Source organism: Rhamphochromis longiceps, linkage group LG22 (genome assembly GCF_057381845.1).
Source record: "Rhamphochromis longiceps isolate RC_006_pf linkage group LG22, R_longiceps_female_GT1.1, whole genome shotgun sequence".
NCBI classification, from domain to species: Eukaryota; Metazoa; Chordata; class Actinopteri; order Cichliformes; family Cichlidae; genus Rhamphochromis; species Rhamphochromis longiceps.
The window spans coordinates 24,447,597-24,465,023 of NC_140577.1; the positions used below are offsets into that span (position 1 = coordinate 24,447,597).

Here is a 17,427-nt window from a genome sequence, read left to right on the forward strand (position 1 = left end):
TAATTGAATATCATAGAATGATATATTCTGGCTATTTGGAGCTTGAAAAAATTTGAGTATTTGAAGTAGCCTTTAAATGACTCCTAGCAAGTGTGTGTGTTTGTGTGTGTGTTACAAATCCCTGACTGACACTGTTTCAATGTTTTAACCACAAAGATTCTTCTAATATATTTTCTTGTTTGACTGGTCAGGTTTGGATCAAGAACTTCATTCCACCTGATCTCTTGAGGAGATCAATCATACTCCTCAGATTTCACTTCCCCTTCTAGGGCATCTGTCATGAACTGGAACTGGCTGCAGGCCCTTATCAGTGGGGTCAGCAATTACTCCACAGTGTTCGGTCGGGTCTGGCTCTCAGTGGTCTTCATCTTCCGGGTGATGGTGTTTGTGGTGGCGGCTCAGCGGGTGTGGGCTGATGAAAGGAAAGACTTTGAATGCAACACTAGACAGCCAGGCTGCACCAACGTGTGCTATGACCACTTCTTCCCCATCTCCCACATCAGTCTGTGGGCCCTGCAGCTCATTTTCGTCACATGCCCGTCACTGATGGTTGTTGCCCATGTCAAATATCGACAGATGAAGGACTTAAAGTACACCACCACCCATGAGGGTAAACACATGTATGCCCGCCCTGGGAAGAAACGTGGAGGGCTGTGGTGGACATACCTGGTAAGAATGAAGGGTGCTAATGTTTAATTCCAGTTATGTTGTGTATGCCACACATGGAAGGAGATTAGCAATTGTACTGCATGAGCAACAAGCTTCACCACACCTCCAAACTGATGTGAAGTTGTATGTGTGATGACTTTGCAAGAGTGGTGGTATTTTGGTATCTATCCAATATCAAGTATTGCAGATGCAGATACCAAGATACTAATATTACCTACCTAAACTAGACTATAGAAAAATAGATGTAACAGTCAGCACAAAAATGCTTCCAAACATTTCTACATATATACATATACTGAAATTAGAGGACAGAAAAAAAGTACAGATCATATCATCCTAGTATCAATCTGATACTGAGACTAGCCTTAATTATCGATATTTGGAGAGAGCCCATCTCTATTTGCAGTCATTCGATTCTTTCTTCCTTTAAACAGCCATATAATACCAAATGTTCAGTTTGTTTTAACTGATTTTGGTTATTTTGGTATTTGGTAATATCACGAATCTTCCTTTTCTAGATAATCAGGATGAAGAGTCCTCACTTAGGTTACAAATTTTACATAGGGTCACTTATCTTTTTTTTTTTTTGTAACTGGCTAAACATCATAATAAGAGCTTGAACAAGTGGCTGAGATAAGTTACAGTAATTACTGAACCTTTAAAATTTATCCTGCCAAACACAGCCATTATCAACTGAGAAATCACTTGGACTTTACTTTACTTTAACACTCATTTGTTTTCTCATAGGTTAGCCTGATTTTAAAGGCAAGTTTTGACGGTGCTTTCCTCTACATCCTGTATTACATCCACGAAGGGTTCGACTTACCCCGTTTGTTAAAGTGTTCAATGGATCCTTGCCCGAACATAGTGGACTGTTACGTATCCCGCCCCACAGAGAAGAAAATCTTCACTCTCTTCATGGTGGTGTCCTCTGCTGTCTGCATCTTGATGTGTATCTTTGAGATGTTTTACTTCATCTGCAAGAAAGTCAAGAAACGAATCATTGACAAAATAGATGAAGAGACTCGTGAGTTGAAGTCATCGTCAACACCTCATTCAAGGCACAAGTCTAGATCATCTTTGAGAGTGGATCCAACAGTGTCTAACCAGAACCTGAATAACATCAAGACTGAGGAGACACCAACCACGCAATAAGAACCATGTTGCTCGGGCTACTCTGAAAAGCTAATTGAATAACTCCAGGTGCCACTGGAAGCAAATGAATCCCTCCTACTGCTTGCAAAACTGTTGCTCATGGAAAACAAAAGAAGTACGCCGTGATTTGTAAATATTACCATGTTAAACGAAATTCAGCATGCATCGACAGCAAAATTGTGGGTCAAAGAGGAAGCTATTTTTTGTGCATGTATTCTGTGTCTGTATGAGTGTGTCTCTGTATTCATGCTTTTATGTAGCCTGTGCATCATTAGCCAATAGTAAATTGTGACTGGCCAAGCACAGCACGTTCTTGAACACAGTAAGTGGAGATGAAGAGATTTGAAGGAAATCTCTTTTATTCTTGCACAAGAACCATTGTCAACCATAATGAAGTAAGACTACAGCTATTATAGTTTGTTTTAAATGATGAGGGGGTGGGGTTGTTGCAATATATAAAGTTTTTTCACTGTTAAATGTTTGTGTATGTGTCTGTTTTCATGCATTTCACAATTATCAAGCGGTTACCAGGTCAGTTGGGAAGACTACATGCTGTAAGTGAACCTTATATTCACTTTAGGATTACACGCTGAGTCACTCACAAATTACTTCACAATCGGCTTCACACAAAGCTTTACATATGACCCCGCCTTACTTGTTCTGGCGTCATCCGAGTTTCCACACTACCGTCCAATCAGAAGCAGAGGACACGGGTGCGGTTTTGATAGATAGGACAATGCACCAATGGTAAGCGGAAACTGGACGTCGCCGTATCTGCCCTTACGGATGCTTCGTTGTAGGAAGTAAAGGCTGTCAAATATGAGTTTCCACTACGGACAGGTATTGAATTCCCGTATTTTATATTTTGTTTTTGTCTTCATAATAACATACTAATGTTGTTTATTGAGTTTCTCTTTTATTGACCAATGTGACGTAACTAACAGCACCGCAAGTAGTTTCGGTTATTCATTTGTCTGCTGTGGTTAGCTAAGTGTTACACGGTAAACTGTTGCTATTCTTTAGCAACATTTCGGTAGGAAATAGCGGGTTACTCAGTGTTTATCTTTTAAATTTGGTCTTGTGGTTCAGCAAAACGTAACTACTCTAGTTTTCCTCGTTTGAATTGATAACAGTCATGGTGGGTTTCATCTGAAAGTAGAGGTAACTCATCGTTTTTGCTCAAACACATAATTATGGTGTAAGTAAGTTTTAACCTTAATTACCTACCATATAAAAGAAGTTGAGCCGTTTTATGTCAACAAACGAATCATTGATCAGCACAGTGGGATCCAATCTAGTTTATTTTGCTTGAATTATGGCATCGTTAAGCTTCTGTACGTCTAGTTTTTAGTTAATTCGTGAATCTTTTTTTCTTGTATTAATTGATTACATCATCGAAAGGCTAGAATAAGACTTTGTTTCACATGTTTAATGATCTTTGCCTGAAAAGTATTTAAAACCACTAATACACTACCAAAATACAGCTGTATTTTTTGTTGTTTTGTTTTAACCTATCACAAAAAATTACCCACCTCTGTGTCCTATAGGTAACTTCACATGAGCAGTCTCATAATTATAAACCAATTACATGTTTTGCTGGCAAAATCTTAATTTACAAGCTGATTGTAGCTTTCAAATAAGTATGCAACATTTAACTTAATTAAACAAAAAATATTTTCCTCATATTGTGCAGCTCTCATTGGTGCCAAATAAACTGCTGTCTGTGGCATGGCCATGGGAACTCTAGGGTTGTAGGCTCTATGAGTTCTGAGTCCAGATCAAACCTTTATACTAAACCCACTTAAACATTGCTACAGACAACACAATCCTGCTTATGCCTTAACCTCCTAGGACCTGGCGTCCACATACGTGGACATCACATTTTGGGTTATTTAGACTAAAATACTCAATTTTGCTCTACATGGGCTTGATATCCACTTACGAGGGCATTATACTGCTACTGTTCTATCAAAATCCTCATATGTGGCTCTTATTTTTCTTAAAAACAAAAATAAGGTTGAAAAAAAAATCTGGTAATTCTTTGTTTTTACATTCATTGGGCCCCAATATGCCCAAATATCAAAGAGAAATTAAAAATGCATGTCGTGGAAGAGTTCGGGTCTTAGGAGGTTAAGGTATTACCAGTTAGTTGCATTCAACCCTAGAGGTGCAATGTACACTGCAAAAACTGCTGAATGAGAGGTACAAGAAAGAGTCCCCCAAATCAGTCTAGTTGATCATCCACTGGATGCTCCCAGGAACGATCACAATCTGTGGAGGCCGCAGCGGACAATCTACAGGACTCCAAGAATCCACTAGAGATCCTGTTTCCATGCCTCACTATGTCAGAGCTGTTTTGCAGGCACAGAGGGGGGCTATACAATATTGAGCAGCTGATTTTAGTATTGTGGCTAATGATTACATATTTTCCCCTGAAATGTTAAACAATTGGAGTACAAAGTAGCAGGATCCAAGGCAACGGAAAATACATGACCTTAAAACTAAACTTAAGTACAGAATTTGAGAAGATAGTCGAATAGCCATACCTGAAGTATCTTGTGTCTCTGTTGTCCTCAGACTCTTTTACTGCAGAAGCAGTAAGCCTGTTTATTATAGGGTTTAGTGACCCTTGCTTTTTTGTCCCTCTGCAGGGCTATCCAGTTGGAGTCAACCCGCCACAGGGTGCGCCATACGGTGCAGGCAGAGGTTCCTATGGGCCTCCACCATCAGCTCCTTACGGAGGTCCTGGAGGTCAACCAGGAGGCCCCTATGGTGGTTATGGAGTTCCAGGTCATGGAGGGCAATATGGGCCAGGGCCAGGTGGTGCCCCTGGTGGGCCTTATGGGGGTTATGGTGGACAACCATATGGGGGACCTAATGCAAACTATGGTCCTGCAGGTAATTATGAGACGAGAGCATATCTTTGTAAGCATCTGTGGTAGCTCTGCCTGTAGGATTTAAGCAGGCATACACTGAACACAAGGAGACTGCAGATAGACTCTGATTCTGCTTCCACATTGCTTCCCCCCTCACTCTCCGCTGGGATGATGGATAGAAAATGACTTGCGTTCCCAGACAGTCTTGTAGAGACAGGGTTCAGTTTGTGCCCCTCAGCAGGATTACACGGCTGGAGTGATGACTCCGGTAATACTGAGTGAGGGCTAAACAGAGTAAGAGACAGATGGGCAAAGAGTGTGTTTGTGTGTGTGCGTGTGTGTGTGTGATTACACTGTTTCCAGTAGTGGCTAAGCCTAAGTCAGAACCTGATAGCCTATGTTACGATCAGTCCCCACAGGGACAAAATCCATCAAGGGTCTGCCCTCAAGTGTCACCTGTCCCTCTCTCCCCATTCATTTTTCTGACAATCAGTCCCCCCTCTACTGCTTCCTTCAACTCACACCATATTTTTCTAACACCTCCTTTTTCCAGATAATGGCCTCTTCTCGAGACGGCTTTTTGTCAACCTTTGACCCTATCTGCACCTTCATTTTCACAGCCGCTATTTATGAAACCTGAACCTGTATAACTAAGGTTGGACATGTAGCCTTTAGAAGAATACAAACTGCCTTACTAACTGCAGGAAGGTTATTTGGATCCCTTCTTTGTTTTTTCCATATTGTAAAACAAATATGTATTTAAAGGGGCCCCGTCTAACTGTCAGATGAAATGCAATTCCTGTTCTGTTGCTCACATTTGCATGCAGCTTGTGGAAGCAGAACATCAGGCAAAATGGCAATGAGACTTACATGAGCTGTGTACGAGACTGTGTTGCAGTATCATACGTATGCTGCATTCACAGATGTACAACAGCTGAAATACCAGGGTACATACTCAGTATCAGTTTAATTGACTCATTATAGTTGACTCTGGTTATCAATGCCAGATATATGTTGCATAGCTAATTTATACCTACTCATCTATCGGCCCCTATTATTGGTAATGACTACATTTATATAAAATATTTTTAAATTTTTATTTATTTTAAAATAAATATAAATTCTCAACACAAAGCCTGTTTAAACTGAAATGTTTTTGTTTGCTGCTTTTTAAAAGAATGAACAAGGTCAACTAAAATCAGTTGTGGTAGTAAACTGCTCCACAGGCGTAGTGGCACAGACTGAAAGGTTCTGTCCTTCCTATTCTGTTCCTGTTCCTTCCTATTAATCAGCCATGTAAATCACCCTCACCTAGCTGAACATGGACGCTTTAAAAAAGCTAAAGCTATCCAAACCTTAGAGCCAACCACAAGCTAGCAGCCTCGGTATGAGCAAAAGATCGAATCAGTTATGAAGAAAATTATGGAGATGAGTGAAAAAGAGAAAAGGATTGATGTCCTGTTATCTAGTTAATTTATAAACATACTGGAAAATGATCCAAGTAACTGAACTTTATTTTGTTAAATAAATCTGTAGCACCAGTTTTTTTGTTGTTGTTACTGTTTTTTTTTTTTTGGGGGGGGGGGGGGGTTAAGTAAAGAAAATGTATTAGGTAAAGGTGGGTGTACAGTACCTCATTTTTAGTTAATTATTTGCACCTCTTTCCAGTACCAGAGCACTTCATTTTCAACTGTTTAAGTCAGAGAAGATCTTGTAACTTACTGCAGTGTAGTTATTTATTTTATTATGAAAATAATATTTTGCAAAGGTTGAAAGAAAAAGTTGTTTTATTGATTGCATATGCTTTTAATTAAACTTCTGTGAAAAAAAACAAAAAAATCCAAATCAAATTGCCAAATATTGGTATTGGCAGGTTACACTTTAAAACAACAACAACTGGAATCAGCCAAGAAAATTCAATTTGGTGAATCTCTTGTTCTTTGGTGAAAATACATGAATTACAGTTTCATACAATTTAACAGCTGACAGCTCAATACATTAGTTTTTCTACTTCAGAAAGTACGTCCACTACCTGAGTGTTAATAAGGACACTACTGTTAGTTAATATTAACCAGATAACCGTTCAGGTTTCAGTACAGACTTGATCCCAAAAACCAGGTGACCAGCAAACCAAATTTCTGTTTGGCCGGGCGGACTCCAGTGGGCTCCCCTTCTAAGCTACCAAAAGCTTTTGTTGCTCGCTGTTGATACTGGCAGTGGAAGATGGATATTTATTTAAGGCACTCAGGAGTGAGCATGTGTGTCACATAGTTGAAGATGTGTACAGAGAATTTACTGAATAGTTCACATAGAAATCAGTCCACAGGCTATTAGAGCAAACAGAGAGTCACAAAAGGCCTCATATTTTAAAAATGTCACACTACTATCCATTCAGACATTAGCGATAAAAAGCTAGAGAAACAAATGTTGCACACTACATGTTTAATAAGTATAAATAATATCAGGCATAACAGTCATCACTAAGAGGTGTTATAGTTGGTATGCTCTCTTACCCACACAGCAAATAACATTTCAAAACTCAAAGTGCATATAGAATGTAATTAGCTGTAGGAGTTGTTTGGTGTGTCACTTGCATATGAAGTCGATTTTTTCTAACTAGTCATTTTATACACTGCTCTTTTCTAAATTGGTGCTTCTAAACACCAAAAGACTGAGCCAAGCATAGATGTATTATTTTTTATGATCAATTTTCTTCTTGACAGACTCAGCACAGTTTCAACTGTCAGACAGCCGAAGAGCGTTTCTTCATCTCCTGATAAATAAATGATTATTTGGCATTGGAGTGCGGTAGTCGCTTCATTTCCAAGAATATTTCTTCTTCTTTTCCTTTTTTTCCCCCACACTTGTTCACTACTCCTGAAAATCCTGAGAGGTTTAGTGAAATAATAACTGGTAGAAAATATGAGGAGGGGAAATAATAAAGAGAATAAATCATACTAGGTGGTTGAGACGGATTGGTGAAAAAGAGATGAACGGCAGTGGAAACAGCTTGGAAAACAAATTTGAAGCCATGGGAATCTTTAAAGTCAGTCAGAACGCATTTCTTTCCTTCTCTGTCTCATTACCGCACTTATTTTTTTGTCTTTGTGTAGGTAACATCCCTCCTGGTGTTAACCCAGAGGCGTACCAGTGGTTCCAGAGTGTTGACACTGATCGCAGTGGCTTCATCAACCTAAAGGAGCTCAAGCAGGCACTTGTCAACTCTAACTGGTCTTCCTTTAATGACGAGACTTGCCTCATGATGATCAGTAAGTCATCCAGCAGCAGCTAAATAAAATGCTCAACAGGCCGTGAGGTAGTGCTGTGTTGATGAATTGGTTGTGAATGCTCTTATAGTGTTGCTGAAGGCAGAATGACACACTATTTAACAATGTAAAATACTCTCAGTGACCTGAATGGCTACAGCAGAAGGAGGCAAAAGTTTATTTAGACAAACAAATGCATAGAGAAGTAGTGGGAAAAAGGAAGTAGGCTGGATTTATATAGGAGTACTCTACTCCCCACTCACTATACTTAGATTGTTGCCCTCTGGGACCCAGACCCAGATAAGTGGTAGAAAATAAATGGATGGATGGAAGTACCTCCCTAAATCTATCAAGCTTGTAAACAGAAATGTCTTGAGTTTCTAAAACAGGGAGAAATTTATGCCGCCAGGAGTCAGCCTAAATAATGACTGAGTCATGTTTGTCGCTGTTCCCATTGTTGTTGCACAACTATCCCTACATTCCAGTTGTGCTTACAGGCGGTGACTAATGTTTTCTATTACCATAATGAGAAGTGTGTGACTGCTTTGAAGTAGCACAAGGAGAAGATCCATGATGATGAAGGATGAGCTTAGTGGTTCTGCTTTACAAAAAAAAAAAAAAAAGCCTCTTTGTCTTGCTTGGCTGAGCCCGTGTGTTTGTGTTTTCTGTTAGACATGTTTGACAAGACGCGGTCTGGTCGAATGGACCTGTTTGGCTTCTCAGCACTGTGGGACTTTATGCAGCGGTGGAGAGCGATGTTTCAGCAGTATGACAGAGATCGCTCAGGATGTATCAGTGGCATGGAACTACAACAAGGTATCAGTGTTTGCACATTTGACAACATGTTGAGAAAAGTCTATGACTTAAATCATTTCATCCAATCATATAAATGCAAATATGCACATATGTCACTTTCTCTTCTCAGCCCTCGCTCAGATGGGTTACAACCTCAGCCCCCAGTTTTCAGAGACGCTGGTCCAGCGCTTCACCGTGCGAGGTGCCCGACCCGGCATACAGCTGGACCGCTTCATCCACGTGTGCACGCAACTTCAGAGCATGACTCAAGTGTTTCGGGAGAGAGACACGAGCATGACGGGCAACATCCGCCTCAGCTATGAGGACTTTCTGTCCAGTGCTGTCACCAGGCTCATGTGAGCCCCGTTCCACCGACTGCCCCTCTGCACAGCCTCACTCCATGTTCAGGTCACAGTCGCTCCCTTTTTCGCCATAAGTGCCCCCACATGCTGCTATGTATACATCATGCCAGTCCATGTTGTTGCGTGGCTTATTGCTGTAAATAGACAAAGCTCAGCAACATATACCTGAATAAAGTCCACTGGCTCTTTTAAATGGAGCTAAAGGTTTCACAGGTTAGCTTATAGGATGGCGCTTCATCATATTTATACTGTTAAAATGTTGAAATATTGGATGTTCATATTAAAAATGGCCAAAGCTTAAAAAAATAAAATAAAAAAAATAGGGTAACATATATGCAAGGAGACTCTGAGCCAAAGCCTCTGGCTTCAAAATGCTCTAATAACTTCATTTCAATCATTTCTTTAACATTTACCTGTGTGATGTCAATCAAAGTGAACACCCCTAACTAATATGGTCATCTCATGCACACAGAATGGTCACACACTTTGCCAATCAGAAGGAAGGTAGGAGTGAAGGGAGGTGAAGCAGCTTGTTTCAGCCAACGTATGAAGCAAGTTTCATTATAAAATAAATAAAGATTGGGTTACTTTGGAGTGACTGTGCATGAATCACACTTTAAAACAGAATCCAAGAATTAAAAAGTAGTACTGCAATGAGGATAATATCGCCCCTTTAAATTTTACTGGGAAGTCAGCAGGATGCCAAAACAGTTTACCTTGGTTGCCTTGGTGACATGTGAAAAGTATTTACTTGTACTTTTCCCTGTGAATTTGCACACAAGCAGCATTAATGTGTTCTTGTGCCATAAAACTGTTCAAATGCCTTTTAAATTTATGCACATCAAGGGTATTTCCAGAAGGTACTTACTTTCAGTAAATGTACATGATATTGCATATTACTTCAATATAAAGTCTGTTAGGAAATCTGTATAAGAACTTCTACTGAAAGTAAAATAGTTCAAATCTGTCACTATTTTTAACAGCTCGCAGTAAGATAAGATGGATAAAATTGTGCCTCACTGTATCCTTTGGTTTCTTCTTGTTTTTTTACTTCAGTACATTTATCTTTGATATATGAATAATACACTCCACTGAGGTATATATTCTTAGCTCATTAAACATGTCATGATGGTTTGTAATGCCAAAAGCAAATAAATTTTCATATGTATGAATGAGTTCGCCACCAGTTTTGAATGCATATTGCATGCATATTAATAGAATAATTAAGCACAGAGTGAATTCATTAATATTACAGTGAAATGCAGTCAATCAAGTACAGGTTGAGTTTGTAATATTTCTGTTAGTGAGCCCTGAATGTTTCGAGGTTGGATTTTCTTTAAAAGCACTTCTGATTAGCTGAAATTCAAACCCGACTCAGAGAAGTCTCTGTCTTTCCTTTCCACATTTGGCACTTCGTTTTACTCACCATCTGTTCCTCTGACAGCCTGTGCCACGAGTCCCCCAGCTTCATCCCAAATCAGAGGCAATCTATCAAATTCTCTTGTGCATCTTTTTTGGTCATATTCTACACCCATCTCCTGCTTAGCAGTCTCCCTGCATGTTAATCCAGGGCTAAATGTAGCTGTCACTGATCCCTTAGGGCACTTTGTGTCATATGTGTCACATCCCTGCCACCACCCCCTGCATTTGTTGACATATGTTTAGCATCTGGACTGTTTTCAAAACACTGAGTTCGGCAGATTTGGAGCCGTGGCCAAAAATGCACCGTGCTTGAGGAGCTGTGCCACACGCTTTTTCAGGCTTCCCTGATTCAGCAGTGATTTAACCAAAGTCTTGTCTGTCAATTTTCAGGTAATGAGAAAAATTTCCCACCGCTGACCATGCCTGACATCTGTAATTAACTTGGGGAGAGCAGGTCTACAGGGCTTCAGTCAGCCACTCTGTCAGTCTCCCTTTGTGATTTGGATTGATAAGGTGGTTGTATTTTTACATTGAAATTTTGGCTAGTGCAACTCTAAATCTCATTTGCTAATAAACAGGAACTGATGAAATAATCCTGTCACTGCCAAGTTTGCTATTAAAGCAGAACTGGCACTAGTGATGTTGTTTTCCTTCAGGCGATGAGCACATTTCACTTTATTTGACAGGACTGATCAAATTCCAATTCTGGCAACTACAAGATGGACAGCACAGAGGGAGGAACTGCTTAAGAGAATAATTTTGAAGCATGAAGCGTAATCACCCACACAGTTCTAAGCAGCATTGCAAGTAATGATAACAAATTTTGATTTAGCTTTATAATCCCCTCTCTTTGCCTCTGCACAAACAGCCATGGAGTCAGAGATGGTCATTCCTTTATGACAGGCTGCATTCCAACTGCTATGGATCAGCTTTGTGCCCAGCATTGGTAAAGCTGGCCCAGGAGCTGAAATATCAGTATCATCAATCATATACCCTTTTACTACCCAGAAACAACAGTAGCATAGAGGAATATTTTTGCCTCGTGTAGCCAAGTCTGAACTGTATGGTTTCCTACTCTGTGACTAAAATGTATTATTTTCTCTGCATTCCTCACAGGCAGCCAAAAAAACCCTAAACTTTAAATTGCGATTTTATGCAACGCACTAAGCTTTTGAAAGTGCTTTTAAACTAAAAGAAAACTATCTTGTCACTTGATGGTTTTGTCATACAAGAGGGGGTAGCTCACGCCTTGTCAGTGTGTAGCACAATGCTGGTGACAGATCTGTCAGCCTTTTGTGAGGATTTCTTGAGAGTATTTGTGGGGAAAAATACCACCGAATTTTTAAACACAGAAAGAGGTGGCTGCTTTTTGTTTTTTGTTTTTTTAACTAGTGCTAAGAACTGGACAAATGTCTCGTGTATTTTAGGCTAGGTATGTTGATTAGATTATGAATTAATGGTGGTTTTTCATTATTTGCTTGTTTTTTTCTATTTTTATTTATTTCTTATATTATTATGTAATTTATGGGATGTCAGCAGTAAATGGTACTGATCATTCACAATGCACTTTCTCCAATGGCGTGTCCAGCGGGGTGGCCTGGGGGGGCACAGGCCACCCCCCCAACCAGACTGGCCACCCCAGGTGCCACCCCAAAGGTAAAACAATAAAATTCAATCAAATATCAAATGTACGATTATGTTTTCACGGTGAAGCTCAGATATCCGAGTGTAAGTGAATGCAGCATCGGCTTCTGCGCTATGCGCATCACGTTAGCAAAGGTTGGAGAGCCAAGCACGAAGGACAACACTGCAGGAAACAATTTTTCGGTGAAAGAAAATGAGGACAGAATAAATGTCCCGGTAAGTAATATTAAGTTTGTTGAGTTTAGTAAACTTCGGTGAAATTAGAATACCAAGGAAAAAAATAACACTTAAAGAATTTTTGCAACCATCGAATATTTCAGACAGTATGCTACTGAGGGCAGCTAACATAAGAGTTATGAGTTATAAGATGCAGGTCGATGTGTAAAAATAACTCAGTGGTTTGGTGGTGGCTATGGCGGGGCTTCCACAGAGGCCAGCAGGTGGATGAGGGAAGGGGAGGCAGAAGGAGAGACCCGAGGCGGCCACCAGTCCGAGTGTCAGGTGAACTGAACTTCAGGTAAGAAGTTATGACCTGCAGTCTATCTGGGTCAGATATAAACCAAGTTTAGGTGGAGTTTATTTTCGTTGTGCTGACTTTTTACAGTCAGTTACAATACCTCATACTGCGTGAGCTAGCATGACGAGTTTATACAGCTGTTCGGTTGCTATGATGTTACTGATAGTGAACTTTATTTTATTCATAAGGTTAGTTAGTAGAGTTGCCAACAGCTCCTTAAAAATGGAATGGTCCCTCATTCAGAGAAAATATTATGGGTTTGGTATTGAGCTGAGAAGAGACGCAGTTTGTCCCGGACTTCAGCTAGGATGGAAAAAGACACAAAACTGGAGTTATTCTGTCTTTACGCTGCACAGCTGCCTCTTCTCCTCTCATTCTCTCTCCTCTCTCTCCTGTTGCTACTTCAATCATGAAACTGATCAATGATCAGCTGATCGTCTCTCTTGTTTGTTTATCACCCACTTTGCGCCAGAAAGAGGAAACCAGCAGATGTCGCGCTAAACAGCAGCAGCACGTTTAAGCTTGATCAGCTGTTGTTAGAATTTATTTAGTTAGAATGTTTGCTGGAGCCACAGCTGTAAAGCTGTAAAGCTGCTGGTCATGATGTCGGTTTGGATATGTGGTGAGAGGGAAACATGAAGATGAAACCAGGAGATGTCCTTACTGAATCATCAGAGCTGAACAGGTGATGGAGAAACAGGTTTACCTTTTAGGTGACATGAATGAGTTGAAGTTATGAACTGTTTCTGAGAGATAAATAACACCAGGATCCTTTTTTTATGTAGCTGACAGCTGGTAACTGTGCAGGGGCGGGTCTAGCAAAGTGTTGCCAGGGGGCCAGGTAGGGCATTAACAGGGAGAGGAGGGCATAAAGAAATACTTTTCTTTTTTATTCTCATTTAAAATATCTAGCTTTTATTAAATAATTATCTGAATCTTGCGAAGAAAGTTTTTATCTGACGTAAAATGTATAGAAATCATACATATACCAAAAAGACTGTACATCACTGTCACAACAGCATTTGTTTTCATTCAAAGGCTTTATGGCTTTAATACCTGGTGGGCCAATCTGTAGTGAAAATGCCCAATTTTTTGTCCCAGTCCAGCCCTGCAGGTTAATACTGGCAGTGTCACCATGCCAGCTGACTGCATTTCATCATCAGCCAGTGTTGTTCTCAATATTACCAAAGTAAGGCAGCATATAAAGTATTTACTTGCTTTCAGGTTTTATTCAAATGTTAGTCTTTTCAGTTGTTTCTCCACTTTTTTCCTGTTTCAAAATCAAACACCAGTTTGTGAGAAGATTATCTTCTTTTTTTTTTTTTTAACAGGCATTGGTTTTGCATTGGAATTGGCTAATTTGCCAATTGTATGTTAAAAATGTTCGTATTTTAATATTCAAAAATGTTTTTGCCCAAAACATATGTGCACTACATGTCAGTAAAAATACTATGCAAATATTGATGTCCTTGAATGCTGAATAAACACTGACTGATTGTATCTCTTGTACTTAATCAACACAGTATCTAAACACTTTGCACTGTAGTGGTTAAAATCTCATTCTAATAAGGTTACGGTTATTAGGTTTACAGGGTTATTGAATTATGGTGAACGGTTGGTAGAATTGTTTTTAACATTATCTGCCAATTACATCTGCCACCCTTCTCCAAATCTGTGCCCCTACCTGGCCCCCCCAACAAAAAATTTCTAGACACGCCACTGACTTTCTCTACTCGGTACAAATGTCAAAGTAGTGTAGCGTATTATTTTTACCGCTAAGAGGCGCTAAAACACCGTGAGATATTGTTACGTCTACGCGAAGTTCGCCAGCCAATGACGATAAACCAGGAAGGATACAGACTTTGACACGGAAATTGCGTCACTACAGTACCAACGTGCTAGCGGTAAAGGTGAGTACTTACGACATTTGGGGCTTTTCCCCCCTAAATATTTGAGTGTTTGTAGGCAGGCACAAAAGCTCGGTGAATGTATGTTGTGCTCTGAATTATCATTCCTCGAGCTGTCTTTTTGAAGTAAACAGAAAGCACACTAGCCGGTAGCAGCTCTCAGTTTTCTTACATGACTTTCGCACGGTAGGTTTGGTAACACTACGTTAGCGTTAATTCTTTTCATTGTTATCGTTTTAGACTTCTACGTTGTGCTAGATTTGGTCGAATCAAGTTCAGTCATTCATATCATATAGCGTGTAATGACTGGACTTATAATTTATACTGGCGTACTCCGTAGCGAATTTTATCATATAACTTTAAAGAGTCATGCAAAGCTGGGAAACGCAATATGTTTGAATGTAAACTGGTGAATTGTTGAGAATACCTCTTGAGTTCGGCTCTCATGAAACACCCAAACGAGTAAAAATTACCGGGATATTTCAACTTGTATTAAAGGTTAATCAGGCACGAAAGATCAGTAGCTAGCATGAATTGATGCTAGAAGTCGAAGGCTGTTACTGCTACTTGTGTTGCTGGTCGGGCTTAAGAGAAAGAGGGCATTGGAAGGACACAGACGTACTCATTATACTGTCTGGTGTTTGACGACGTCCTCATGTGCACTTTGGCCTCAGTTATTTCGCACATTAAGAAAGTATTTCAGAAATGGGTAGACACATTAAGTCATGTTAATTTTATCCAAAATAATTTCTCTTCAGTAAGCTCTATGCTGTGTTTTTAAATAGCACATAGCAGTCTGCGAGTGAGTCATTGATTTATCTAAGCAAAAAAAACAGGGTTTTTATGCTGATCTGGGTTTGTTGGTAATTAGTTAGATCAGGGCTGCCCAATCCCAGTCCTCGAGAGCTACTATCCTGCAGCTTTTAGATGCATCCCTACTCCAACACAGCTGAATCAAATGGTTTGATTACCTCTCCAGCATGCCATCATGTTTGGCAAAGGCCTGATAACAAGCCATTCATTTGATTCGGGTGTGTGGGAACAAGGATGCATCTAAAAGCTGCAGGACGGTAGCTCTCGAGGACCGGGATTGGGCACCCCTGAGTTAGATGAATCCTATAAGTTACAAGATTTCTCCACTAATCAGAATTGAATTAAAGCCACAAGGGGTCAGTAGCTTAAACAAAAAGGGCAGCAATTTTGAAGTAGTAAAATCAGACCTAATAAGCTATAAATGTTCACGGCAAGTTACTAAAAGTGACCTATTATGTTTCTGTGCTATGAGCACAGACGCTCCATCCACTGCTGCTCAAATCAATCTAGGTATTTGTTTGTTTCTGACACTGAATGAAGTGAAGAGCTACACTAATAACACATATAGTGAATAAAAGTTACTTTGAGCTCAGAATTATGCAAACTTGTTCTAGTACACAGCAGGAAAATGCAGAGTTGGACGTGAGCAAATTAAGCGACAGACAACCAATAACATACCTTTTTTCTCCTCCTCTCTTGAAGCACCTGGGATCCCAGAGCTGCATGCAGTCATGTGGCCTGTAGTGTGGACAGCGTTGCGGACCTATGCTCCGTATGTCACCTTCCCTGTGGCTTTTGTGGTCGGAGCAGTGGGCTATCACCTGGAATGGTTCATCAGGGGCACCCCCAAATCCAGAGAGGAAGAGAAAGGCATCCAGGAACTGAGGGAAGAAAGAAAGCTGCAGGAGCAAGTGGGCATGGACAGCACAAAGGTGCTGAGCCTCAAAGAGAAACTGGAGTTCACACCTAAAGCGGCTCTGAACAGGAACCGACCTGAAAAGAGCTAATCCCCTGTTTCTGTGATAGACTTGCGTTTGACCTTTTTTTTCAGCTGGAGGACTGTGCACTGAGAGCAGAAGAGAGGGTGATCATTGAATCATACATTCTTCCTTATTCAGCTCAGCTCCACTCTCATGGAAATCCACAGCAAAAACTTGCCTGGGTGAACACTGGGAAACTTTTAGTAGCTTGAATATAATTATTTCTTCTACATAATCAAAGGCTGTACCAAATTCTCCAATCATCTACTTGATGGTGCATGCTTTTTATCAATAACTTAAGCCATCCACTGTCATTAGAACACCTTATTGTAGAACCTTTGAGTGTTCAGTCTTTAATCTGACAAAGTTTTATGTGATTTGAAAACAGACTTGGATGGATTACATACATCTGGTTGTGCCAGTATGGTAAATGTATATAATTGCGACTTTGTTATTAAGTCACTCAAATGTCATTTGTCATTCCACGACCAGTTTTCATGTTACAGACCTGTCTGGGTTTTTGGGGGTTTTTACTCCTTTTGATCATTTCTGTTTATAGAGACAGGAAGTCCGGCTGTCATAAAAGAAGAGAAGAACGACAGGACTTTGCTGGAACCTTTGATGATATGTGACAGAACATAAGCCAGCATTGTGGGCGGTCTCCCAGGATGTTTAAGCTGCTTAGTTGTATTGTCTGGAACCATGTGCTCAATACTTTCATTTTAGAAAGTCTGGATTTGCACACTTTAAAAAAACAAAACAAAACAGTAATAATAATAGTCCTGCTGAAAAAATGTGATAAAGAAGTTTGTGTGCTCCAGGTGTTTCCTTGAGTGATGTTTCAGTAAATTTTTACAGCTTCTATTTGGGAATTATCAAAAAGGAGCTTTCATGAAGTTAGTTAATTCTTACTTTAAAAAAGAAGAAGAAAGAAAACACTTGAACTCTGTCTGTGTCAGCGCTGTTTCACGTTCAGTTCTGAGCAACTGTGTCGAACCTCTTTTTGTGAAACAATGCTTCT

At 40.0% G+C, this 17,427-nt stretch overlaps 3 protein-coding genes across 4 annotated transcripts; all 3 read left to right on the forward strand.

Annotated features, from left to right (window-relative positions):
• The first annotated feature begins 279 nt into the window (after positions 1 to 279).
• On the forward strand, positions 280 to 2,047 carry LOC146644118 (gap junction beta-5 protein-like). The gene is made up of 2 exons (XM_085395627.1): positions 280 to 669; positions 1,417 to 2,047. The coding sequence occupies exons 1-2, from the start codon at positions 280 to 282 to the stop codon at positions 1,822 to 1,824; spliced, it is 798 nt and encodes a 265-aa protein (XP_085251753.1). The 3' UTR covers positions 1,825 to 2,047.
• Positions 2,048 to 2,521: 474 nt separating this feature from the next.
• Positions 2,522 to 10,147, forward strand: pef1 (penta-EF-hand domain containing 1). Its single transcript, XM_085396294.1, has 5 exons — positions 2,522 to 2,664; positions 4,476 to 4,722; positions 7,814 to 7,969; positions 8,639 to 8,782; positions 8,892 to 10,147. Exons 1-5 carry the CDS (start codon positions 2,644 to 2,646, stop codon positions 9,119 to 9,121), a joined length of 798 nt encoding a protein of 265 aa, XP_085252420.1. The 5' UTR covers positions 2,522 to 2,643; the 3' UTR covers positions 9,122 to 10,147.
• A 4,372-nt stretch (positions 10,148 to 14,519) lies between these two features.
• On the forward strand, positions 14,520 to 17,226 carry smim12 (small integral membrane protein 12). 2 transcript variants are annotated; one of them, XM_085396713.1, is made up of 2 exons: positions 14,520 to 14,616; positions 16,129 to 17,226. In XM_085396713.1, exon 2 carries the CDS (start codon positions 16,158 to 16,160, stop codon positions 16,431 to 16,433), a length of 276 nt encoding a protein of 91 aa, XP_085252839.1. In that variant the 5' UTR covers positions 14,520 to 14,616; positions 16,129 to 16,157; the 3' UTR covers positions 16,434 to 17,226. The 2 variants fall into 2 exon arrangements, with proteins under 2 accessions (XP_085252839.1, XP_085252840.1); XM_085396714.1 differs by lacking the exon at positions 14,520 to 14,616 and adding an exon at positions 14,646 to 14,799.
• The last annotated feature ends 201 nt before the right edge of the window (positions 17,227 to 17,427 follow it).